This window comes from Theropithecus gelada, chromosome 4 (assembly GCF_003255815.1).
Source record: "Theropithecus gelada isolate Dixy chromosome 4, Tgel_1.0, whole genome shotgun sequence".
Classification (NCBI taxonomy): domain Eukaryota; kingdom Metazoa; phylum Chordata; class Mammalia; order Primates; family Cercopithecidae; genus Theropithecus; species Theropithecus gelada.
The window spans coordinates 118,082,967-118,110,113 of NC_037671.1; the positions used below are offsets into that span (position 1 = coordinate 118,082,967).

Genomic DNA, 27,147 nt, shown 5'->3' on the forward strand with positions numbered 1-27,147 from the left:
AGAAAATCAGCTGGGCTTGGTGACTCACGCCTGTAATCCCAACACTCTGGGAGGCCGAGGCAGGCGAATCACGAGGTCAGGAGATCGAGACCATCCTGGCTAACATGGTGAAACCCCGTCTCTATTAAAAATACAAAAAATTAGCCGGGCGTGGTGGCGGGCGCCTGCAGTCCCAGCTACTCGGGAGGCTGAGGCAGGAGAATGGTGTGAACCCAGGAGGTGGAGCTTGCAGTGAGTCGAGATCGTGCCATTGTACTCCAGCCTGGGCGAGAGCAAGACGAAAGAAAGAAAAGAGAGAAAGAGAGAAAGAGAGAGAGAGAGAGAAAGAGAGAGAGAGAGAAAGAGAGAAAGAAAAGAAAGAAAGAAAGAAAGAAAGAAAGAAAGAAAGAAAGAAAGAAAGAAAGAAAGAAAGAAAGAAAGAAAGAAAAAGGAAGGAAGGAAGAAAGGAAGAAAGGAAAGAAAGGAAGAAAGAAAGAAAGGAAGAAAGAAAGGAAGATAGAAAGGAAGATAGAAAGGAAGAAAGGAAGGAAGAAAGGAAGGAAGAAAGAAGGGATGAAAGAAGGGAAGAAAGAAGGGAAGAAAGAAAGAAAGAAAAAGAAAGAAAGAAAGAAAGAAAATCACAAGACATACGACATCTCTAAAATGTCTTGTATTAACTCAGCCCACTCTAAGCATAAAAGAATTATCAAAAGAAAGTTACCATCGAGCAGTCTTGATTACTTTAGACACTGCACACAGTGTTGGGGCTCAGGAAGCCAGAGGACAGGTAATGACATGACACACAAACATCTGGTTAGAGCTCTCACCATCCCTGCCTGATTCACTAAAGTAGTCTCCTTCCTTCCAACCTCATTGCCACCCCATTGCCTACAAAAATTACTTTTCCGGCAGGGCGGGCGTGGTGGCTCACGCCTGTAATCCCAGCCCTTTGGGAGACAGGCAGATCACCTTAGGTCAGGAGTTCAAGATCAGCCTGGACAACATGGTGAAAACCCATCTCTAGTAAAAATACAAATTAGCTGGGTGTGGTGGCGGACACCTGTAATCCCAGCCACTTGGGAGGCTGAGGCAGGAGAACCGCTTGAACCTGGAAGGCGGAGGGTGCAGTGAGCCGAGATCGCACCACTGTAACTCCAGCCTGTGCAACAGAGTTTGACTCACTCAAAAAAAAAGAAAGAAAGAAAGAAAAAGAAAAAAGAAAAAGAAAGAAAATGAATGAAAAAAGTTACTTTTCCAAAACACAGAAGTAATTAGGTCCCATGCCCGATAGCCTCTTTCACCGGCAACCACAAACCTTATCCAGCCACATCAACACCCATATCTGGGAGATCTGTGCCCTTCCACCTTTGTCCCTCTTTGCTCTGCGGGGAAGGGCCCTCCTCGAACCTTCCTTTTTATCCCTCTCACTAGAAAAGAACTCTCTGGGAACTCCTACTTATCCCTCAGGGCCCAAATCCAAAGGTATGTCTGGTAGTGGCCCGCCCAGACGCTCCCAGGCTGTGATCCTGAGCGAAGGGATCCCACCGCCTTCCAGGCGCTCTGCCCACCATTCTGTGAAGTTGGGTATGTACTCAGCGACCGACCGTGGGGCTGAGGCTTTTGCAGCAAAACTAACCCTTTGTAGAAGTCAAGGGCAGGTATTGCTAATAGCTCAATAACTTAAACAAACAAACAAAAATTAGCAGCCATTAAATGTCTGAATGAGATGTGTGAAAGAATGAACTATATACAATTGCAAATGGAAGTCGGTTTCAGGGAAATGCATGATTCAACTTTCAGCTTCCCTATCTACCATCTGCATGACTTAGGACACAGACGTTTACATCTGAACTGTAAAACGAGGACAAGAATATTCACTGGCCACACCTCCTACGAGGATCAAGTAAGAAAATGTATGCGAAGGACCCAGCACAGCCCTGGGACTCTACACAGGAGCACGGCCTCCCACTCAGTCCCCACAGAGCTGCATGCAAAGGACCTTAGTAAGAAGCCAGGTGGCAGAGGGAAGGGTTGTATGGCTGAGCAAAAGAAAGACAAGGTAGAGAACAGCAAATAAAGGCAGAGAGGCAGGAGAAGAGAATTATGGAAGAAGGTCGCTTAAGCTCAAGGCGTCTCCTTTAGCAGGAAAAGATTCGGCAACCCCAACCAAAATTATCAAAGCCGGCCAGGCGCAGTGGCTCATGCCTGTAATCCCAGCACTTTGGGAGACCCAGGTGGGTGGCCAGTGATTCAAGACCAGCCTAAGCCCCGTCTCTACTAAAAATACAAAAATTAGCCGGGCGTGATGGCAGACGCCCGTAATCCCAGTTACTTGGGAGGCTGAGGCAGGAGAATCGCTTGAACGTGGGAGGTAGAGGTTGCAGTGACCGGAGATTGCACCACTGCATTCCAGCCTGAGAGACAGAGTGAGACTCCTTCCCAAAAATAAATAAATGAATACATAAAATTATGAAAGCCACTGACTTAGTCTTTGGCAAAGAAGTGAACATCCATACGCCTGAGTTCTGCCTCCTCTCGGTTACCTTGAGCAAGTCTTTTACACCCAGAAGGCCTCCAAACCGTCCTCTCTAAATGAGAGTTGAGGGTGCATTTCCAAGGGCGCTTCAGTCCCTTCCACTATATACAATAACCCTGCAACTTCTGCACGTAGAAAGGCCACAAGGCTTTCTTCAGTGCGCTAAAAGGAACATCATAAAATTAAGATGAAGTCAGAATATTTGAAATGGGCTTGACTCTCAAATTCCAAGACGTAAAATTAATTAAGTCATTAGCTGATAGGCACAACTCAGGACACCTCCCAAGAGAACAAGTAAATGAACTGCTTTCAAAGGAGTGAGCATTTTAAAACCCCCTCAGGATCTCACTAACATCTCCCCTTCTCCCACACTTGGCCTAAAACAACAAAGGAAAGGAGGGAGACATTTTGTTTGTTTGTTTTATGGGTTTTCTTGTTAATTTTTTAGGAATGGAGTAAATAGTAAGATAGGATGAATATAACAGTTCTGTGGACTGATGCATGCCTTTCTGCAGCTTGCACAGGAATTACAGTAGGGGAAGGTTTGGAGTATCTCTATACAATGGATGTTTTCTAAGCATGCTGGGAAATGGGTGTAAATTGTAGAAACAAAGCAAAAACAGAGGAAATTTCAGGTTTGGGGGAGGTGCATCTTGCAGGATCCTGCAAACAATAGGCACTTACTAACCCCCTTCCCAGTTAACAAGCAGATTTAAAGGCTGGGCTTCGCCTTAGAAGTCCCCAAATCCTGTAGGCAGAAGCTGAAGGACTATGACAATTTACCAAATGGATAAATCAGTCCTGAAAAAAGGATCTAGCCCACCTAACTGTATCTAACAACCTTAGCAATTCCTGCTCTTAAAAACAACTTCCCTCCCCTACCTAACAAAAGGAATGCTGTGTCTGCCAACTATGGAGTAAAGAAAAAAGGGTAAAATTCCACAGGATTCTAACTCAGTTTTGCGCTTCTCAATAGAAGTCTATATATGTCATAGGGAAAGGTGACATGCTTTGAAAACCCTGGCTACCACATGTTGTAGTGTTAGTGAAAAGAATGGTACATTTCACAAGAACACCAAGGTTTCACAGCCCAGGGCTTACAAACATGTTGCTTACAAACATGTTGCAATTTACCATTAGTTTCCAGTGGAAGCACGGGGATTTTAATTTGCATGATGAAACTGCCCAAAATGTAGTTTCAGCCAGAGCAGAATTTATTCACATCTTTGTAAATACACCCCATTATATTACAGCAGGCACATGTGTCTTGACAAAACAATGTTTTGATGTGATTCCTGCATTTAAGAAATACATACTTTTTTTTTTTTTCCTTTTTCATTCAACAAAGCCATGTTCTCAGCACCCAGTTAAGTCAGGAGCACTGGAGAGAGAAAAATGAGTAAGACACTGACCCTGCCCTCCAGGCACTCACAATCTAGTAATTTTTTTTTTTTTTTTTTTTGGCAAGCTTGTTTCCTCTTAATTCGATATCCATTTGTATATTCACTTATTAGAATTTATTTATTCTAGCACTGCTCAAACATTTTCATGCTGTAAATTATACTATTATTTCTTTTCTAAACAAGCACTTTGTTAACAATTATCTGAAAGCAACTATTTGGTACTTAACTGTGCATGGACTGAATTAATCTAAATGCAAAATGTGTCCTAATGAACTCAAACAACCATCCTGTATTTACTCAGATCCATGACTCTGGGGCAATACTTTCACTGGGTTATAATCAACAAAATCCCCTGGGGGACAACTGCTCAAAAGTGCTCCTTCACCTAAAAATGTTTTTACCTACTAAGCTGTGAGTTGTGTCATTTCAAATTTCCACACACAGTATTGATAGGCTGTGTGGTTTGATTTCCACAATCAGAAGAATCTGAAAAAGTAAAATAGAACTGTGTCTGAAATCTGTTAAGGATAATGTTCAGACGTGTAATTTCCTGACTACCTCTACTCTCCTCTTCAAATTCAGTATGGAAAAAGAATCTTGTAAGTCACATTTTACTTAAAACACATAGGATTTCTAAACATACTGAATTACATTTCTACTGAGTTCATCTGAGATAGTTAACTATGGAGCGTCATGACATCAGGATCCCTACTGGTGGGGCCAGCGACTGGGGACAAGTCTAACATTGTCACTAACAAGGTATGTGGCATTGGCCAAGTCACTTCACCTGTCTAGATTGATAGATGATTGCAAAATCTCATATTTTAAATAAAAAAGGAAGGAAATGGTGTCTCTTGTTTCAGCGAGAATAAAGTCAACTGTCAATTTTGTCTCTTGATGTATTTCCCTGAAGACGCAGTTTGTATAAACACTTGGATGACAGCTTTCCCTCCCTTTTAGCCTAGTGTCTCCCTACAAGGCATCTACAAAGGAGCAGTAAGCCATGTCTTCCTCTGAATTTTACTAAGGAACAATCTCCATGCCTATTTACCCCAGATAAACAAGGGGAAAACAAGAGCAGACACAACCTGTCTGGGACAGGCTTCACGTTCTTCCCAGCCTGATACTGAATGATTAGCTGAGGTACATATTTTCTTTGCTCCTGCATCTGCCCTTTCAATAGCAGGTTTGAGCTTCTGAAGCCCCACCCCATCTTTTAACTCAGCCAAAGAACACTTGACTACAACTGACCCAACAGTGCTGGAATCTGCCAGGGAAGGGAAAGCAAATCTGCAGAAAATGCCACCGGCCAACCCTCTTCCCCAAAAGAACCCTCAGCCCAACTTTCATTTCAGCAGGCCCCTGACCCTCCCCGCCCCCAGCCCAATGCCCTAGAGTAAGGGATACAATGGGATATTATCAAACCAATTTCCTCAGTGACTGAAAACTTAGAGCTGGGTCTAGGCAAGAAATAACAAGATAACTTAAAAACAGTCTATAGGCCGGGCGCGGTGGCTCATGCTGTAATCCCAGCACTTTGGGAAGCCGAGGTGAGTGGATCACGAGGTCAGGAGTTCGAGACCAGCCTGGCTAACATGGTGAACTCCCATCTCTAATAAAAATTCAAAAATTAGCCAGGCATGGCATTGCGTGCCTGTAATCCCACCTACTCAGGAGGCTGAGGCAGGAGAATTGCTTGAACCCAGGAGGCGGAGGTTGCAGTGAGCTGAGATTGTGCCACTGCACCCCAGCCTGGGCAACACAGCAAGACTCCATCCCAAATTAAAAAAAAAGAAAGAAAAAAAGAAAAAAACAGTTTATCACAACTTTCAAATGTCCATTGGGTTTTCTGGAACTTCAGTGAAGGATCATATTCACCTGTAGAGTTCAGAAAATGCAAAAACAAAACCTTTTAAATCTAAAATATATATTAGATGTAGGTATATTATATATATATGCTATATATAATATGTAAATGTACACCGTATGCATATTTATATACATTTTTCAACACTGGAGAGTGACAAGAGCAGATAGAAATCTTTAACCAACCCTCGCTGGTTCTCTGTACAGTAAGAATCATAAATACCAATGGTCACCTGAAAATGGAGTAACTGGGCTTTTAGCATGTCTAGAAGGAAGAGACAGGAGACTGTTTGAAGGAAACAAACAAAACCTGAAAGAGAGCTACATTTACTGAGGCTCTACTATATGCTAGACAGTCTGTTGAGTACTTGATACACACATCAACCCAGCTAAATCTCAGAAACCCCAAGAAGCAAGTCTTCTTGTCTTCAATTTTCAGGTAATGAAATTGAGGATCAGAGAGGTTGAATAACTTGACCAAGATCATGTAAACAGTCAGTTGGAGAGCTGGCATTTGGCCTACTATAACTGAAGCCCAAGAGTTTAATCACTGTGCTAAAAACTGTACACGGTTTATCATTCCCAAAGAAGAACTTCTTTCACTCCATCTCCTCCCGTTCAAAAAATATAAGATCTCAAAGCAAATCTAGAGCCTTTTCCGAGAGTCTTTTATGTATGGATTAAGATATCTGACTGTAATAACCCTCACCCATCCGATTCTAGTCTACCTGCCTGACTAGAGCTCCACCAAAGCAAATCTATTACTTCCCCAAGGTATTCAACCCTGAGCAGGTTAAAATTTCATCCTCCATACAGAAGTACTGCTTCCCAGAAACTATGCCAAATCCAGGGGCGGTTTTAGTCACTGGACATTTCAAAATACATGACAGCACAGATTTAGCAAAATAAGTCCTATTGTTTTAGACCCAAACATATAAAACAAATATCCTGTAACTCCACAAACTGAAAAACTGCAAAAAAAAAAAAAAAAGTAGGTGAACATTTTGGTAGTTCTGAGTAAGGAAATGTTTGTTTTCCCTCTTGTGGTCACACAACAAATGGTGAAGAGATAAACATCAGTAACATCAGCCTTTTCCCTAATCCAGCATCAACCAAATATTTATTTACAACTACTGTTTGAAGGCTTCTTCTTTCTCGCCTTTTCCACACCAACATCTCAGCAGGTGTCCCAGATTAAATTGTTGAATATCATACCCGATTGTTGAAAAAATACCTTTTGACGGGACCTGTGGCTGGTTATTTTTTAATTAGGGTTTGAAACCCTATACCGTGTGTATTTAGCACCCTAAGAACTACAGCCAGAGAAGGACGCCTCTGCGGAGTGGGTTGCCCAGTGGGTGGGCGAGAAGGGAGCCCCGTCTTCAGAGGGGCTGCTGCGAACTGCGCTTCCTGCGCCGCCCCCTCCCCAGGTAACTCACCAGGATGCCCATCACATCGGTCCAGAGTTGGGAGAACGCCTCGGACGTGCCAGCGCCAGGCTCGGGCTCCGGTTCTGGCTCCGGCGCGGGCTCGGCCTCCGGCTCGGGCCCCGGGCCAGCCGCTCCCGCGTCCTCCATGGCAGTGTCCCGCGCGCGGGCCGTGCGTCCCGGTCCCCGCGGCGCCCTCGCCCAGCACCCGCGCGCAGCCGGCCCGGATGCCGGGTCCCCGCCCGCGGCGTCACCGAGCCGCGCCCCCGCGCTGCATGCCCCGGCGGCCCCGGCCACCCCGCGGGGGCCCCTCGCAGGCGCCCACACCTCGGCTCTAGGTGGCCACGGGCTGCGCGACTGACAACTCCAGAAACTTTCCAACCCCGCTCCGCGCAGCAACAGGGTAGCAGGAGGAAAAGTCCGCACCACTGAGTTGTACGGCGGGGAATTCGCTCGGCCCAGAAGCAATTAAACCCACTGCAAAGGCGTCTCTTCCTGTTACGGGAACCAACTAACTAAGGCACGCGACTCGTTCGTTCTAGCAAGTCTTGGCAGGACCCTGCAGGGGTGGCCGCGGCGCCTCGGTATCTTGGAGGGAGCTCCCCGGGACCCCTCTCTTCAAAATGAGCTCTTCCAGCTCCACATGACTCTCCCCTCGAGGCTAAAGAAAGCGTTTAGCAACAAAAGGTGCTCTGATGTCAGGCTCTTTGCATGGAAATGAGCCTCGGACAGGAGAACAAATCGCCTGTTGAAAGAGCAGCCGCGCCGCGGTCTCCGGCCCGCACAAGTTTCCAATCACGCTATTCACGGAAACGCTTTTGGTCACGGAAACCCGAGAAAGTTAATCTTTAAGCGACTGCCGCCCAAAGGCTTCACAAGTAGTCCGTGTCGCCACAATGCACACCTCGCCCCTCGTGAAGTCAAGCGACCCAAGGAATTACAACCCTGCCTCTGCCAGCCAAGAATTCTCTGCAAAACGAGTGTGAAAGCTTGAGCACGAGCCATTGTTTGGATCATTTTTTATGAGTGGGTGCATTTTGGCTCCCGAATGCTCACAATGCCATGCATTGCTAGGGCTTTCGGCTAATTAGGGGAAATGGGCTTTGGGTTTTAATTATTCCTTTACATTAGGGACACAGGGAAGGGCTATTTTCGAAACTAAATTCAAATGACTGTGCAGCCACTCAGCCTACACACACTTGCGGCCCTGTGTGTGTTTTTCCAAGGAGAAGCTCCAGGACGGATTTATTTTATAAGGGAAATAGCCCTGGAGAGGTGATTTTCCCTTTTGTGATTCTGCCTTTCAAAACCACTCAGAGTTTTCCTGGAAGGTGACAATGCACGTCACATTCGATTTGGTGATTGAGCACTTTTGAAACAGTTAAGAAACCACATGGAGTTTGCTCCTCTGTTAGGACCTTGTGGTTTAAAAGAAAAAAAAAAAAAAGTGAGATGCCCCAGCGAGAGAGTCCTTGCTTGTTTTGAGGCCTCTCCTGTTTCTTGTTGATTGTGAGGGTTTTTTGTTTTGTTTTGTTTTGTTTTCCTTCTGAGTCCACTAAAAGAAAGGGGGTAAGAGCATGTCCTTGAATTCCGCTTGCTCAAGCATTAAGTGCTGCGAGCACCAATCAATGCAATGGGTGAATAGTCCTTACAGGAATGTTCAAAATGTAAAAACATTTTCAAAAGTAACTAAATATAAACACAAGCCCTGATAATTTTTGTGTGTTTTTGGCTGGTGTAGGGGCTCACGCTTGTAATCCCAGCACTTTGGGAGGCTGAAGTGGGCAAATCACTTGAGGCCAGGATCTGAGACCAGCCTGGTCAACACAGCAAAACCCCGTCTCTACTAAAAATACAAAAAACAAAAACAAACAAACAAAAAAAAATAGCAAGAGTTGTTGGAGCATGCCTGTAATCCCAGCTACTCAAGAGGCTGAGGTACGAGAATTGCTTGAATCCAGGAGGCAAAGGTTGCAGTGAGATCCTGCCACTGCACTCCAGCCTGGGTGGCAGAGGAAGACTCTCTGTCTCTAAAAAAAAAAAAAAAGAAAGAAAAAGAAAAAGAAAGAAAGAAAAAAATGTGTGTTTAAAAAATTTTTTTAGAGACAAGATCCTGCTCTGTCACCCAGGCTACAATGCAGTGGTGCAATCATAGTTCACTGAGTAGCAGGGACCATAGGCACACTGCTCCACCAGACTAATTTTTTTTTTTTATTTTTTGTAGAGACAGAATCTCTTGCTGTTGCCCAAGCTGGTCTCAAACTCCTGGGCTCAAGGGAGCCTCCCTCCTTGGTCTCCCCAAGTGCTGGGATTACAGGCATGAGCCACTGCACAGAGTCCCTGATGATAATGTTTGTGAAAGGAAACCAAAAGAATTATTACATTTCTCCTTAATAGCATTGAGGCATTGTGTTGAAGTAGAAAGAGCACTGAACTATATGAGTCAATACAGCCAAAGTCTTGTGCTCTCCTAGGCTGATGCCAGAGTTAGGCCAGATGGGTTTTCAAGGCTCCCTCGTGCTCTGTGATACTTTGAATAAAAATAAATTCAGTTAAAGCTGATGAGTTTTTTTTTAAATTGTCATTTCTATAAAGAAATAAATATAAGTAAATGATAGGAGAAGATAAATAGCCTTTATAGTTGACCGTATTGGTATATTTCAATTTATTCACCATGTGATACTTTTTTTTTTTTTTTTTTTTTGAGACAGAGTCTTGCTCTGTCGCCCTGTCGCCCAGGCTGGAGTGCAGTGGCATGATCTCGGCTCACTACAACCTCCGCCTCTCGGGTTCAAGAAATTCTCCTGCCTTAAATTTAAGAAGATGCAGAGGACTGTGCTGCTTCCAAGAGGCAGCCTGTTCTCTGCATAAACACTTTCCAGCAAATGACCCAGCAAGGAGCCAGGCAAGCCAGGCAGTGGGGGCTGGGGATTAGGATGAAGCCTGACTCTCCAGCACCAATCCAGAATCATTTTCTTCTTTACTCATCAGATGACCTGGGGCAAAGCATTTGACATGGTGTTAGTTTCCCCATCCAAGATGAGGCAAGGCCACACTAATTGCCACCTGCTTCTTCACAGGTTATAGTATGTTTCAGGGTCATCTAAAGACATGTACAGTTTAGTGACAACACATACCCGCATCAGTGTAATTAAACTGGCCGGGCATGGTGACTCACACCTGTAATCTCAGCACTTTGGGAGACTGAGGCAGGCACATCACTGAGGCCAGGAGTTCAAGACCAGCCTGGCCAACATGACAAAACCTCGTCTCTACTAAAAATACAAAACTTAGCCAGGCATGGTGGCACACACCTGTAGTCGCAGCTACTTGGGAGGCTGAGGCAGGAGAATCACTTGAACCTGGGAAGTGGAGGTTGCAGTGAGCCGAGATCGTGCCACTGCACTCACCCTGAACAACAGAGCGAGAGTCCATCTCAAAAAATATATCTATATAGATATCTATATAGGTATCTATATTTATAATTATATATCTATAGATAGATAGATAGATACAATTAAACCTTAGCCAGCATTTTGGCACTTATAGAAATCAACCTATTTTAGATATTTACCATGTTTTTCCTGGTGCTTCTTAATGGATAGGGAAATGAGATAATGTTTTTGGAGAAATGTTGATGCCTATACATAGAATGTGAAATTTGAGGCTGGGCGTGGTTGCTCATTCCTGTAATTCCAGCACTTTGGGAGGCCAAGGCAGAAGGATCATCTGAGGTCAGCAGTTTGAGACCATCCTGGCCAACATGGTCGTCTCTACTAAAAATACAAAAATTAGCTGGGCGTGGCAGCAGGTGGCCTGTAGTCCCAGCTAATTTTTACTTACCAATTTCCATGTGTTAACTCAACATGATCTGATTACCACTCCCAAGATTGACTCTTTTCTCTTTTAGTTAATGTCACTTGTCAGTCCTTTCTGCTAAAAGTTCCTTCAGGGGCTTTTTATCTCTGTTTTTTTTGAGACAGAGTCTGGCTCTATTGCCCAGGCTGGAGTGCAGTGGCCCGATCTTGGCTCACTGCAATCTCCACCTCCCAGGTTCAAGTAATTCTCCTGCCTCAGCCTCCCGAGTACCTGGGACTACAGGTGCCTGCCACCATGCCTGGCTAATTTTTGGATTTTTAGTAGCAATGGGATTTCACCATGTTGGCCAGGCTGGCCTCAAACTCCTGATCTTAGGTGATCCACCCGCCTCAGCCTCCCAAAGTGCTGGGATTACAGACATGAGCCAAGGCTCCTGCCCCTTCAGGGGCTTTTTAACAAAGTTGTCATTTCCTTATAAAGCAACGCCATCATCATCATCATCATCATCATCATCATCATCATCACAACTTCAGAGTCATATAGGGTATCATTTACCAAGAACGTTTTATATTAGAATTCTACCCCATGGAAATGGAAAAGGGCCTTGAAAAAGATCTAGGTCAAATCCTTCATTTTACAGATGAGGAAGTGGGCTCCAGAGAACTTGAATGATGAGTCCAAGTGAACACAGCTATGTGGGGCAGAATTAAAGTAAGAACAAACTGATTTATATTAACATCTTTTTGTTTTTTTCTTTTGAGATGGAGTCTCACTCTGTTGCCCAGGCTGTAGTACAGTGGCATGATCTTGGCTCACTGCAACCTCTGCCTCTCGCGTTCGAGTGATTCTCATGCCTCAGTCTCCCCAGTAGCTAGGATTACAGGTGCATGCCACCACGCCAGGCTAATTTTTGTATTTTTAGTAGAGACGGGATTTCACCATGTTGGCCAGGCTGGTCTCGAACTCCTGACCTCAAGTGATCCGCCCACCTCAGCCTCCCAAAGTGGTGGGATTACAGGTGTGAGCCACTGCACCAGACCCAAACTGATTTTTTTAAAAGTCCTTTCATTTGTATCATACTCCATTTGATTCCCACAAAGTTCTTCAAGGAAGGGAAGTGTAGATACTCCATTGAAGATGGGTATACCGGAATCCTACTTCCCTTTTTCTCTTACCGTCAGGAATCTCATCCAGCTCATTGAAATCATCCTGCTGTGGGTGAGTGAATTCCAAGGAAAGTGATGTAGAAGATTTTTCTAGACTTCTAGTAGAGACCCACAAGTTGATTTCAGAATCAATTCTGTGGCTTATAATAAACATTTATTGTCACAAATGAGTGAAAGCTATCACCACAATGCATTCACTGAGAATATTGATAATGTAGCAATCTCTGTTACTTATTGAAAATTAGTCTCCATGATATTGTTGCACAGATAAATGTACAGCACATATATACATATACACACACATATACAGATAAATGTTTACACTGGCTTGCTTTGTAAAAACTTGTTCTTAGGGCCAGGCACAGTGGCTCACACCTGTAATTCTGGCACTTTGGGAGGCCCAGGCAAGGGGATCACCTGAGGTCAGGAGTTCAAGACCAGTCTGGCCAACATGGTGAAACCTCGTCTCTATAAAAAATACAAAAATTAGGGGCCAGGCACGGTGGCTCACGCCTGTAATCCCAGCACTTTTGGAGGTCGAGGTGGGCAGATCATGAGGTCAGGAGATCAAGACCATCCTGGGTAACACGGTGAAACCCTGTCTCTACTAAAAATACAAAAAAATTAGCCAGACTTGGTGGCAGGTGCCTGTAGTCCCAGCTACTCGGGAGGCTGAGGCAGGAGACTGTCTTGAATCCAGGAGACAGAGCTTGCAGTGAGCCGAGATCGTGCCACTGCACTCCAGCCTGGGTGATAGAGACAGACTCTATCTCAAAAAAAAAAAAAAAAAAAAAATTGGCTGGATGTAGTGGTGGGCACCTGTGGTCCTGGCTACTCGGGAGGCTGAGGCAGGAGGATCACTTGAGCCTGAGAGGCGGAGGTTGCAGTGAACCAAGATTGCGCCATTGTACTGCAGCCTGGCAACAGAGCAAGACTCTGTCCCAAACAAAACAAAACAAAACCTTGTTCTTACTGTGGGCCAGAATTACAAAAGTTAAAAAGCATTAGTCTACAAGTTCTGGGGTATTTAGAGTATAGGTTCAGCCTATTTAGGTCATTATGTCAATTTAAGAAACCTAACTAGTTTACTGCTGGGCATGGTTAAAGTAAGGTAAAATAGAGATGAGGCCTGAGTAATCCTGAGAAGACTAAACCACTTAGACCTTATAAGTGAACTCAACCTTTCTTGATTTGCACACATAAGGAAAACTTAACTTGAGCTAACTCTTAGAAATGCCTGTGTTAAAGAAAAACAGGACTTAAGCTCAACCAATCAGAAGTAGCCAACAAACTTTTATAACTATGAACTTTCACAGGAGATCGATCAAATAAGGCAACTGTATAATTGTATCCAATCAAATGTTTTCTTTGCTTTACTTCTGTGTCTGTCCTATAAAAGCCTCCCCATAGATTCTCTTGGTGGAGTTCCCGAACCACTTCTGGTTTAAAGCTATCAAGTCCATGAAATGTTGTTTGCTCAAATAAACTCTTTTAAAATGTTTATCGTGCCTGCATTTACCTCTTTAACAGCAGTAAAGATATACTTTCAGGGCCGGGCACAGTGGCGCATGCCTGTAATCCCAGAACTTTAGGAGGCCGAGGTGGGCAGATCACCTGAGGTTAGGAGTTCAAGACCAGCCTGGCCAACATGGTAAAACCCTGTTCCTACTAAAAATACAAAAACATTTAATTGGTGTGGTGGTGGGCACCTGTAATCCCAGCTACTCGGGAGGCTGAGGTAGGAGAATCTCTTAAACAGGGGATCTCGCGGTGAGCCGAAATCTTGCCACTGCCCTCCAGCCTGGGTGACAACAGTGAGACTCCATCTCAAAAAAAAAAAAAAAAAAAGATACAGTTTCATGATAGAAAGCACAACTGTAATGAGGTCAAGACAAAGCTAGGTTTCCATTTTTATTCAAGTTTCTATAAGACATTGGGTGTTATCTTATCTGTGAAATGGGAAAATTCCACCTATTTGATACAGTTGTTGTGAGGTTATCTGTGATGACACAGGCACCTTGATGAATTATAATTCATCATTATAAGCTTTCTCTTTTTACCCTCTTTTTGCTTTTCCTTCCCCCACCACTCATCCAGTGAGGCTACATCTATACATTGGAAATTTCCTTGTGTATACCTAGGTCTCTGTGATCATACAAAAGAGTCAGCTCCAGCTCTGGAATGCCACTGCTGAGGAATGGAGCTGGGAGTTTACCTCGGCTGGGGCGGGGTGATTAGGACGCTTCAGTTTTCATAGTAAAGGTAGCAATAGCAGCAATAACCATTGCTGTCATCATTTATGGAATATCTACTCTCTGCCAGGCATTGAGCTGAGGTTTAGATGTATTTCAGTGAAACTTTAACATTCCTCAAATGGAATTTATGATTTCCCACCGTGATCCAACTCTCCCTCCCTGCTCCTTTCTTGCTTCAGTCTTCGGATATATCCATTCATTTATTCAAACTACCAACTTCATCCTTCCCTTCCCTCACCATCACTGCGATCTAAACCACAGGTAAGCCCTGCTGATTTGAATTCTTTTTTTTTTTTTTTTTTTGAGACAGAATCTCACTCTGTTGCCCAGTCAGGAGTGCAATGGTACGATCTCGGCTCACTGCAACCTCTGCCTCCCGGGTTCAAGCAATTCTCCCTGCCTCAGCCTCTCGAGTAGCTGGAATTACAGGTGACCACTATCATGCCCGGCTAATGTTTTTTTTTGTTGTTGTTGTTTTTGTTTTTTTTTTTTCCTGAGATGGAGTCTTGCTTCTTGCTCTGTTGCCCAGGCTGGAGAGCAGTGGTGCAATCTCAGCTCACTGCACCCTCTGCTTCCCCGGTTCAAATGATTCTCCTGCCGCAGCCTCCCGAGTAGCTAGGATTACAGGCACACGCCACCACACCTGGCTAATTTTTGTATTTTTAGTACAGACAGAGTTTCACCATGTTCGCCATGCTGGTCTCAAACTCCTGACCTCAGGTGATCCACCTGCCTCGGCCTCCCAAAGTGCGGGGATTACAAGCGTGAGCCACCATGCCCGACCTCAAAGTCTTTTTTTTTTTCCTTTTTTTTGAGATGGAGTCTCACTCTGTCACCCAGGCTGGAGTGCAGTGGTGTGATCTCAGCTCACTGCAACCTCCGCCTCCCAGGTTCAAGTGATTCTCCCTACCTCAGCCTCCCGAGTAGCTGGAATTATAGGTACCTGCTACCATGCCTGGCTATCTTTTCTTTTTTTTTTTTTTTTCTGAGATGGAGTCTCGCTCTGTTGCCCAGGCTGGAGTGCAGTGGTGTGATCTTGGCTCACTGCAACCTCTGCTTCCCGGGTTCAAGTGATTTTCCTGCCTCAGCCTCCTGAGTAGTTAGGATTACAGGTGCGTGCCACCACACCTGGCTAATTTCTGTATTTTTAGTAGAGATGGGGTTTCACCATGTTGGCCAGGCTGGTCTCGAACTCCTGACCTCAGGTGATCTGCCCTCCTCGGCCTCCCAAAGTGCTGGAATTACAGGTATGAGCCACTGTGCCCAGCCTCAAATTCTTAAACTAGGCCGAAGTCATCCACTTCCCTTCACCTCCATTACCACCACTGAAGACCACACTGCTATCATCTCTTAAGATATTTTATCACCAGGCACAGTGGCTCATGCCTGTAATCCCAGAACTTTGGGAGGCCGAGGTGGGCAGATCACGAGGTCAGGAGATCAAGACCATGCTGGCTAACGTGGTAAAACCCCGTCTCTACTAAAAATACAAAAAATTAGCCGGTCGTGGTGGGAGGCGCCTGTAGTCCCAGCTACTCGAGAGGTTGAGGCAGGAGAATCAATTGAACCCAAGAGGCAGAGCTTGCAGTGAGCCAAGATCGTGCCACTGCACTCCAGCCTGGGCGACAGAGTAAGACTCCATCTCAAAAAAAAAAAAAAAAAAAAAAAAAAGATATTTTATCTAGTTTGGTGTAGTGGCTCATGCCTGTAATCCCAGCACTTTGAGAGGCCAAGGCAGGTGGATCACCTGAGGTCTGGAGTTTGAGACCAGCCTCACCAACATGGAGAAACCCCATCTCTACTAAATTAGCCAGGTGTGGTGGTGCATGCCTGTAATCCCAGCTACTCAGGAGGCTGAGGCCGGAGAATTGCTTAAACCCAGGAGACAGAGGTTGCAGGGAGCCGAGATCGTACCATTGCACTCCAGCCGGGACGACAGAGTGACACTCTGTCTCAACAACAACAACAACAACAACAAAGATATTTTATCTAGAGCAGTGCTTCTCAAAATACACACCTACAACTCAATCATTAGCATCACCAAGGAATTTGTTACAAAAGCAAATTTCCAGGCTCCACCTCAAGACTTCTACTGAGTCACTCTGGGAGTCGAACCACCAATTTGTTTTTTTATTTTTTGTTTGTTTGAGACAGGGTCTCCCTCTGTCACCCAGTCTGGAGTGCAGTGACTTGAACACCTGGGCTCAAGGGATCCTCCCACCTTAGCCTCCCAAGTAGCTGGAACTACAGGCATGCACCCCCATACCTGGCTAATTTTATTATTATTATTATTATTGTTTTGTAGACACAGAGTCTCCCTATGTTGCCTGGGCTGGTCTCGAACTCCTTGGGCTAAAGCAAGTAATCTGTTTTTTTAACAAGTTCCCCGGAGGATAGTGATTAGTGCTCAAATTTGAAAGCCCCTGCAGACTATAGGTACGTCAGAGTAAGGAAGAGGAGCTGAGGAAATGTAAAATTTTAAAATAGAATACAGTGTATTAAAAATCTATGCCAGCGGATTGTTTTTATTTTTATTTATTCATGTAGTTTTTGGACGGAGTCTCGCTCTGTCGCCTAGCCTGGAGTGCAGTGGCACGATCTCAGCTCACTGCAACCTTCACCTCCTGGGTTCAAGGGATTCTCCTGCCTCAGTGTCTTAAGTAGTTGGGATTACAGATGCATGCCACCAAGCCCAGCTAATTTTTTGCATTTTTAGTAGAGACGGGTTTTTACCATGTTGGTCTGGCTGGTCTCGAACTCCTGACCTCGGTGATCTGCCTGTCTCAGCCTCCCAAAGTGCTGGAATTACATGCATGAGCCACCTCACCAGGCCTGTAGATTATTTTTAAAAACCCGCTGGCAAAATAACTAACTTATCATGAGACAAGTTAATGAAGAAATCAGATATTTGGAGATATTTGGTTTTATCTTTTTTTTTTTTTTTAAGCTCTGTTGGATTTGAGATACTTGGTTTTAAAGGGCAGACAATTAAATATTGAAATTAAAATGCATTTTCCCTAAGAATAGCATATGTTTTAGGAACACATTTTCATTTAAATACTTGTTATTTGTTACAGACGACAACAACACATTTTCTGCTTATAGCAGAGATTAAATCTGAAAGATTATAAATATTCCAATTTATTTTTCACCATACTCACTGTTGCTGAAATTGAGCAATGAAAGTAGATAAGCTCATTTAATTTTTGCCTACAGTCAGCAATCCTTTCTGGCACTCCTATGTGGGGCATTCCACAATGCCTTGGGGGAACTGACTTCAAGGAAAGACTGGTATGTTAAAACATTTTCCCTGTCACAGATTCACACCATTTTTTTTTCCACAAATGCCTTACAGGTGAGCCAAGCCCATGCTAAAGCATTACCCGTTAAAAAGCCCTTCATCAAGGAGTGTTTGGTGAAAGAAGTGGGAGAAGAGCTAAGAGCAAACTAAAAAGAAATTAAAACAGAATGCAGACAGAATAGGCCACGGAGAGAAAGGAAATAAACCAAGTGAGGCTGTGGGGATGTAAATCCTTTTCTCTGGGCTGGGTAGGGCAGGGGGGCGCACATCTGTAATCCCAGCACTTTGGGAGGCTGAGGCAGGAGGATCACTTGAGCCTGGGAGTCCTAGACCAGCCTGAGCAACAAAGTGAGATCCCATCTCTACACAAAATTAACCAGGCACTATAGTATGTCCCTGTAGTCCTAGCTACAGAGGTGGGAGGATCACCTGAGCCTGAGAGGTCAAGGCTGCAATGAGCCCTGATTGTACCACTGCAATTCAAGTTTTGCCACAAAGCTAGCAAAATTTTCTCTGAAATTTTTTGTTCTACTCTGATAGGCAATAGCCAGTTAGATTTTCATCTGTGTTGATGCTATGTGAAGACCAAGTTCTGGCCAGGCGCGGTGGCTGACACCTGTAATCCTAGCAATTTGGGAGGCTGAGGTGGGCGGACCATGAGGTCAGGAGTTAGAGACCAGCCTGGCCGACATGGTGAAACCCTGTCTCTACTGAAAATTAGTGGGGCGTGGTGGCAGGAACCTGTAATCCCAGCTACTTGGGAGACTGAGGCAGGAGAATCGCTTGAACCCGGGAGGCGGAGGTTGCAGCGAGCCGAGACCGCGCCATTGCACTCCAGCCTGGGTGACAGAGCGAGACTCAAACAAATAAACAACAAATAAACAAACAAATAAACCAAAAAACAAGTTCTGCCTGGGAATTATTCCATTAATAATACCACAACAGGTATTTTATTATACACAGCAGGGTCAGACTAGATGATTTCTAAAGCCACTTGTAATTCTGAACTATGAAGATTCGGAAAAATTTGGTAACACATTATAGACAAGAAGCAAATTTCTGGCGAGATGTGTACAGATGCCCATGAGGATCAAAAAAGTGGGCTCTGTGAATTGCATCCCATACTGTTTAAGGCAGGAACCAAGAGACTTCAACTCACCATCAAGTTACTCCTGAATTAAGATGAGAACCGCCTCTCCTACAGAGAACGGTAAGATTATATGAAAGCCACCTGACAGGAGAAGAAAAAAAGGAAACACGGAGGGAAATGATCTTTAGAATCACACTTCCTGCTATTTCTCTTTTTTTTGCTTAGGAGATACAAAAAATAAAACAGGGGCCGGGCGCGGTAGCTCACGTCTGTAATCCCAGCACTTTAGGAGGCCAAGGCTGGCGGATGACCCGAGGTCAGGAGTTCAAGACCAGCCTGGCCAACATGGCGAAACACCGTCCCTACTAAAAATTTAAAAATTAGCCGGTCGTGGTGGCGGGCCCCTGTAATCCCAGCTACTCGGGAGGCTGAGGCAGAAGAATCGCTTGAACCGGAGGTTGCAGTGAGCCGAGATCGTGCCGTTGCACTCCAACCTGGGCGACAAGAGGGAAACTCCGTCTCAGAAAAAATAAAAAAGCCTTTCCTGTTAGGCGAGAGCTGCGCAACGCCAGGGTGTCGGACGCCGTTTCTCACTTTCATCATATAGACAACAGCCCTGCTGCAAAGATCGTCAACGTACCTAAAACCCGAAGAACCTTCTGTAAGAAGTGTGGCAAGCATCAGCCTCACAAAGTGACACAGTATAAGAAGGGCAAGGATTCTTTGTATGTCCAGGGAAAGAGGCGCTATGATCGGAAGCAGAGTGGCTATGGTGGGCAGACAAAGCCAATTTTCCCGAAGAAGGCTAAGACCACAAAGAAGATTGTGCTAAGGCTGGAATGTGTTGAGCCTAACCGCAGATCCAAGAGGATGCTGGCCATTAAGACATGCAAGCATTTTGAACTGGGAGGAGATAAGAAGAGAAAGGGCCAAGTGATCCAGTTCTAAACTTTGGGATATTTTTCTTCTGATTTTGAAGAGAAAATGTTGAAGCCCTAGAAAAACTATCTGAGGGAAAATAGTGATATTCTTATGCAAAATAAACAAATAAATAAATAAATTAAATTAAATTAAAAAGTAAAAATAAAAGGGAATGTGTTAATAAGAGACCAGAAATTGTTAACTGTTTCCTAGTTATGCAAGAAAAGACTTAAAAGTGCAGCTGGGAAGTATCCACTAACCAAACTGATTTATCAATCTTGTCTTCTAATAAATTTTACCCTATGGGAATGTCCACTTGGCTGTCTCTCATGCTCTTAAACATGGTTATGGAAAATACTTTTTTTCAACACATTTTAAAGCTCCGGTTAAAACTCTTGCTCTGCTTCTTTGAGATGCCATCATGTTACGTGCATAGAACAAAAGATTCTCACTCACATAATTCATCCCAGGAAACAGAAGATCATTACAGTCTTATCCAGAGTTGATGTATGCTTGCACAATACTTTGGGTAAACAACACCACCACATGTATGATTAATGACATTTGCATGAGTATTTTTAAAAAAGGCAGTGAGCTGAATATAACATTCTGGGAAAAGTATGTGTTGAGTCATTATAAAGGAAAGTTCGATATCCTTTTTTACTACTCATTTTTTAAGTCACAGATCTACCAGGTAATTACTTGAGGAAGACCCATGAGTGCCAGATGCATGGTGGAGCCCTGAGGTTAACCCTCTTTATGTCTGTTCTCTGTCTTTCATGGAAATGCCAACACTTTTGTATCAGAAGGAGCATGATTCTTATACTAGTAAAATTCATCTGCCAGCCCTTACAAAGAGACACTCCCATTCCTGTTCCTGAAAAAAAAAAAAAAAAGACAGAAAACTCAACTTTTCCTTCAGCTGTAAAATTCCATTGTTTCAGAATCTCAGAAACATATATCTTTCTTCTCACGCCATCTAACTCTTCTCCTTACCAAGTACAGTAAGTCATATGGACTCGCCCCTGTTGTTGAAGGCCATGTTCCTCTCCAGAGTACTTTCCTTCTAATTGCATTTTTTGTGACACACACGGATGCGCAGACACACACACACACATAAAGGCTTAGTTATCTCAGTTTTTCTGAGCTGCCTTATACAATTGAAGATATAAATAAATGAACTCTATGAAGAACTCATCAAAAGAGGTGGCACCGTGGCAATGTCTCAATGAGTTTCTCACATATGGAGAGAGAAGCTACAAGTGACAGGACACTGGGGTCATGGTTACTTCTTTTTTTTTTTTTTTTTTTGAGACGGAGTCTCGCTCTGTCGCCCGGGCTGGAGTGCAGTGGCCGGATCTCAGCTCACTGCAAGCTCCGCCTCCCGGGCCTACGCCATTCTCCTGCCTCAGCCTCCCAGGTAACTGGGACTACAGGCGCCCGCCATCTCGCCCGGCTAGTTTTTTGTATTTTTTAGTAGAGACGGGGTTTCACCGTGTTCGCCAGGATGGTCTCGATCTTCTGACCTCGTGATCCACCCGTCTCGGCCTCCCAAAGTGCTGGGATTACAGGCTTGAGCCACCGCGCCCGGCCGGTTACTTCTTTAAATAGTGCCTTGGTCAAGCTTAGTGAAACAATCCTCCGTTAAGGGAAGTACATAACATGCTCTGCTCCTATGGTTAATGCTGGCCTGAATGAGGTTTGAAATCTAAAAGACATTATTAATATGGGTGAGCAGGCACCGGATTTTCTGCACCATTTCCCTCTCAATGAACACAATTCTTTTTTAAATGGATTGTCTAGGCATAATTTTTTTCCTATGCCTTATAAATGAAACAACTAGGTGCTAGTTATCTCATGAATGTTCTCAAAAATCAGATGATGTTGATTCCAATAGCAAAGAGACACTTAACAAAGAACCCTTGTTCTAGAAATGAGGTCATTTGGACAGTCTATCCATTAAGAAAAAGCCTATTTTGCTTTCAGAGGTCACCTATTGGGGCAGGAAATCCATCTTTCAGCCAGCAAACTAACATCTGGCCTAAGTCTTCTAAGCTGAAATGTCAATTTCCTGATCTGAATGGAACACACATGAAAGAAAAAAAGATGAAAAATACAGATCCTCATGTGCTGAAGAATTCTTCAGCAGCAGCATAAAGATTATTCAAAAAAGAGCTACTTTTTAGTAACCAAAACCAATAAAAACAGTAAAACATTTGTATGGAATATTTTCTTCTATAATAATGTAAAGATAAATGATAGCAAGGGTACAAATCAATCATTCACTGGTAAATCAATACATAAATCTACTTTAATTTAGACCAACTAATCACAATTTATGGTAATTCATCCCAGGCTGGGTAAGTTTTACTTTTGTGCTGAGAAACAGGAGCAGGACGAAGCTTACTAGGTGCAAAAGTAATCACAGGTTTTGCCACTTTTTTTTTTTTTTTTTTTTTTTTGAGACGGAGTCTTGCTCTGTCACTCAGGCTGGAGTGCAGTGGCACGACCTCAACTCACTGCAACTTCCGCCTCCTGGGTTCAAGCAATTCTCCTGCCTCAGTCTCCTGAGTAGCTGGGATTACAGGTGCCCACCGCTGTGCCTGACTAATTTTTGTATTTTCAGTAGAGATGGGGTTTCACCATGTTGGCCAGACTGGTCTCGAACTCCTGACCTTGTGATCCACCTGCCTCTGCCTCCCAAAGTGCTGGGATTACAGGTGTGAGCCACCATGCCCGGCCTCACTATTTTTTTTAAATTTTTTAAATTTTTTTTATTTTTTATTTTTGAGATGGACTGCCGCTCTGTCACCCAGGCTGGAGTGCAATGGCACGATCTGATCTCGACTCACTGCAACCTCTGCTTCCTGGACTCAAGCAATTCTCCTGCCTCAGCCTCCTGAGTAGCTGGGACTACAGGCACCTGCCACCAAACCTGGCTAATATTTTGTATTTTTTGTAGAGACCGGGTTTCACCATGTTAGCCAGGATGGTCTCTGTCTCCTGACCTCGTGATCCGCCCACCTCAGCCTCCCAAAGTGCTAGGATTACAGGTGTGATCCACCATGTCTGGCCCAGCCTCACTATTTTTAACTGATAATTAAATTAATAGGATATAACTTGAAGAGAACTGAGAAGGTGTTTAACCTACATAAGAAAGTAATTGTTTAAAGCTGTTTAAAAGTGCCATAAACTAGCCAGGCACAGCACACCTGTAGTCCCAACTACTTGGGAGGTTAAGGCTGGAGAATCACTTGAGGCCAACAGTTCAAGGCTGCAGTGTGCTCTAATCGCATGTGTGAGTAGTCATTGCACTTCAGCCTGGGCAACAAAGTGAGATCCCATCCCTTAAACAAAAAAGTGCCATAAAACACTTCACATATAATTCTCTAATTTACCACTCAGTTTACTTTTTGTGTTTTTTTTTTTTGTTTGTTTGTTTGTTTTTGAGACAGAGTCTCGCTCTGTCACCCAGGCTGGAGTGCAGTGGTGCGACCTTGGCTCACTGCAACCTCCACCTCCTGGGTTCAAGTGATTCTCCTGTTTCAGCCTCCAGAGTAGCTGGAATTACAGGAGTGTGCCACCACCCCCAGCTAATTTTTGTATTTTTAGTAGAGATGGGGTTTTGCCACATTGGCCAGGCTAGTCTCGAACTCCCGACCTCAGGTGATCTGCCCACCTTGGCCTCCCAAAGTGTTGGGATTACAGGTGTGAGCCACTGCACCCAGCCACTTTTTGTGTGATTTAAACATATTCCATAATTTTGACTAATCTTTCTTCTACCAGTGTACATTATAGAGATTTCTATTGTATGTTCATTCATTCATTCATTCATTCCTCCATGTAACAAATACTGATTGAGTACCAATTATGTCTGACATGTGCCAGGTCTGGAGTTCTGGATCAACTAGCCTAGTAAGAGAGATAGAAAAGTAAATAATAGGCATATATACTCCATAAAGAGGTGCTCAGAGGAGAGAATGGCCAACATGATGTGGAACAAGAAGAGCTCATGAAGGAGTTGAGCCCCCTACGAAGGGATTGAGGGGCACAAGTTTCACCAGCCAGTAAGGGAAGTGAAAGGAAAGATTTTCTAGGCAAAGGGAAAAGTCTGGAGATGTTAAAGATTGTAAAGTCCTAGTGTGGAGCGCAGGATGTGACGGTGGAAGTAGGAAGCAGTAACCAGTGTGGCCCTGTATGCCAAGCTCGGAGGGAGGATTTTATTATGTATGCCCCGTTTAGTGGCAAGCATTGCTCTAACTCCACCCCCTTTTATCTTTCAAGCAAGAAAGATGAGTAGTAATCCAAGTGCATAATAAAATCTAATTATGACTTAACAGTTACTGTGATAAGAGCAATATGGCGGTCAGGCACAGTGGCTCATGCCTGTAATCCCAGCACTTTGGAAGGCCGAGGCAGGCAGATCACTTGAGGTCAGGAGTTCAAGACCAGCCTGGCCAAAATGGTGAAACCCCGTCTCTATTAAAAATACAACAATTAGCCGGCCATGGTGGCGATGGCTGTAATCTCAGCTACTCAGAAGACCAAGGCACTAGAATTGCTTGAACCCGGGAGGCAGAGGTTGCAGTGAGCCAAGATTACACCATTGCACTCTAGCCTGGGCAACAGAGTGAGTCTCTGTCTCAAAAAAAATTATATATATATATATATATATATATATATATATATATATATATATATGCGCAGTGGCTCATGCCTGTAATCCCAGCACTTTGGGAGGCTGAGGCGGGCAGATCACCTGAGGTCAGGAGTTCAAGAGCAGCCTGGTCAACTTGGTGAAACCCTGCTAAAAGTATTTTTAAAATTAGCTGGGTGTGGTGGCATGCACCTGTAAACCCAGTTACTTGGGAGGCTGAGGCAGGAGAATCACTTGAGCCCGGGAGGCAGAGGTTGCAGTGAGTTGAAATCGTGCCACTTGCACTCCAGCCTGGGTAACAGAGTGAGACTCTGTCTTGGGAAAAAAAAAAAAAAAAAAAAAAAGATGCTTTTCCCCTACTTCACTCTGCACTTCTCATTCCTGCTACCATGTGAACAAGGAAGTGTTTCCTTCCCCTTCTGCCATGATTGTAAGTTTCCTGAGGCCTCTCCAGCCATGCGGAACTGTGAGCCAATTAAACCTCTTTTATTTATAAATTACCCAGGCTAGGGCAGTTCTTCATAGCAGAGTGAGAATGGACTAATACAGAGGTCAAGGATGGAACTGAGGTTCTACCAAGTTAACACATTCGCCTAAGGCTTTTGTTGGTAACCAGGGAGTGGCTCAGTGCACATGTGGCTGGCACAGATGGAAGCAGAAGCACCATGATCCCACAGCACTGGCTTCCTGATTTGGAGGCTGCCTCATGGCAGCAGAGGCATTGGTGGCCCAGTTCCGGGTGAGTTAGTAGACTTGGGGTGCCCAGTCATCCTAGTTTGACCAGAACTACCACAGTTTTAGCACTGGAAATCCCACATTCTGAAAGTCCTCATACTCAGGCTAACTAGGACTGTTAGTCACACTATAAAATTGCATTATTCAGCTGGGCGAGGTGGCTCACGCCTGTAATCCCAGCACTTTGGGAGGCCGAGACGGGCGGATCACAAGGTCAGGAGATCGAGACCATCCTGGCTAACACAGTGAAACTCCATCTCTACTAAAAATACAAAAAGTTAGCCGGGCGTGGTGGCGGGCACCTGTAGTACCAGCTACTCGGGAGGCTGAGGCAGGAGAATGGCATGAACCTGGGAGGCAGAGCTTGTAGTGAGCCAAGATTGTGCCACTGCACTCCAGCCTGGGGGACAGAGCGAGACTCCGTCTCAAAAAAAAAATAAATAAATAAAAATAAATAAAAATAAAAAATAGAATTGCATTATTCCTGAAAGTTCAACCCAGAGTCTATTTCTTTAGTCTTCCCAACAATTCAAGCCATCTATGTATCTTAATAAATATCTTTTTTAAAAAAAACACTAAAGAATCTACTTTTTTCTGCAGCTAAGAACTTGGAGGAAGACAGCCATGAGCAATGGCTATAAGGCTGGAATGGAGAATAAGAATCTGAGAACATTGCCAAACTCAATTGGAAGGACTGGGTGATTTGTTGGATGGCAGAGTTGGAGAAAAGGAAGGAATCAAGGCCAATGTCAGGTTTCTGGCTTGTGCAACCAGGCAGGGGACAATGCTACTCACTGAGGCAGGGAACACATATGGGAGCAGGTTTGAGAGGGAAAAGAATGAATCCAGTTTGACCTGTGTGGAATTTTAACTGTTTTTGGAATAACCATGTCCACAGCTCATGGATAATCTAGAACTAGGAGAGCAGTTTGGGCCAGAGATGTGTCCTGACTACAAAGGAATCCTTAAATGATTTTCTACCACTTTTCCCCTCAGTTTTTCGTGATCTGATCCCTCCAGCCTGCTGCCCTCCCATTTGCCATTCTTGAGTCATACCGCACTTATGCTTATTTTTGTTTTTTTTTTTTCCTGAGACGGAGTCTTGCTCTGTTGCCAGGCTGGAGTGCAACAGCATGATCTCGGCTTCCTGCAACCTCTGCCTCCTGGGTTTAAGCGATTCACCTGCCTCAGACTCCCAAGTAGCTGGGACTACAGGCATGTCCCACCACGCCCAGCTAATTTTTGTATTTTTAGTAGAGACGGGGTTTCACCATGTTGGCCAGGATGGTCTCGATCTCCTGACCTCGTGATCCTCCCACCTCAGCCTCTCAAAGTGCTGGGATTACAGGCGTGAGCCACTGAGCCTGGCCATGCTTGCTTTTAATGGAGAGCCTCACTCTTCTATTCATGTGGGTCACACATGTAGCCTCCATACATGGAGCTCAAGTATGCCTGAGCAGCGCCTCCCTTTAATTGGTATCAACTTGCATGCATATCATCCAGGAAGCTCTCCCTGGCCTTCTCATAGCTGGGAGAATTGATCCTCTTCTGCGTTTCTGTAACACCCAACTATTTTCCTGTCACAAAAGTTATCCTACTTCTTTGTAATTGCTTACCGAGTTGGATCTCTCATGTTTAATTGCAAGCTCTGTGAAGGGAGGGGCTATGGAATCTCACTCACTGCTAATACTCCAGTGACTAGCCTCAGCTTGGCCCATAGTAGAGATTCATGTATTATGTATTTGATAAAGGAAATCACCAATGGAGACAAAACAGAGCAGTGACTATCAAATGAGGGTGCACATTAGAATCACTGTGACACTTTAAAAAAGTACAGGTGTCCAGGCCCTAGCTAGAATTATGTCAGAATCATTGGAGATAGGGCTCAGGTATGTTTATTTTTTCTTTTTTGAAAGAGCCACCGTTGGCCAGGCATGGAGCTCATGCCTGTAATCTCAGCACTTTGGGAGGCTGAGGTGGGCAGATCACTTG

General features: G+C 44.3%; 2 protein-coding genes across 4 annotated transcripts in view; one reads left to right on the top strand and one right to left on the bottom strand.

Annotated features, from left to right (window-relative positions):
* Positions 1-27,147, bottom strand: part of SASH1 (SAM and SH3 domain containing 1) — a 285,981-nt gene that overhangs the window by 202,619 nt on the left and 56,215 nt on the right. The window contains exon 1 of one of the 3 annotated variants that reach the window (XM_025381966.1): positions 7,224-7,836. The exons of 1 other annotated variant lie outside the window; for it this stretch is intronic. In XM_025381966.1, coding sequence (XP_025237751.1) covers positions 7,224-7,361 — 138 coding nt within the window. In that variant the 5' untranslated portion in view covers positions 7,362-7,836. Of the gene's footprint in view, positions 1-7,223; positions 7,837-27,147 lie in introns of those variants that run through there. One more of the 3 variants, XM_025381965.1, reaches the window with a different exon arrangement.
* LOC112622137 (60S ribosomal protein L36a-like) lies at positions 12,168-19,831 on the top strand. Its single transcript, XM_025381397.1, has 2 exons — positions 12,168-12,244; positions 19,394-19,831. The coding sequence occupies exons 1-2, from the start codon at positions 12,168-12,170 to the stop codon at positions 19,788-19,790; spliced, it is 474 nt and encodes a 157-aa protein (XP_025237182.1). The 3' UTR covers positions 19,791-19,831.

What these genes read in the sequence shown, in the direction of transcription:
- LOC112622137 (XM_025381397.1), top strand. Translation starts at nt 12,168, where the DNA reads ATGGGTATACCGGAATCCTACTTCCCTTTTTCTCTTACCGTCAGGAAT. An exon ending in CTCATTGAAATCATCCTGCT is followed by an intron (nt 12,245 to 19,393) that starts GTGGGTGAGTGA and finishes CTTTCCTGTTAG; the next exon opens with GCGAGAGCTGCGCAACGCCA.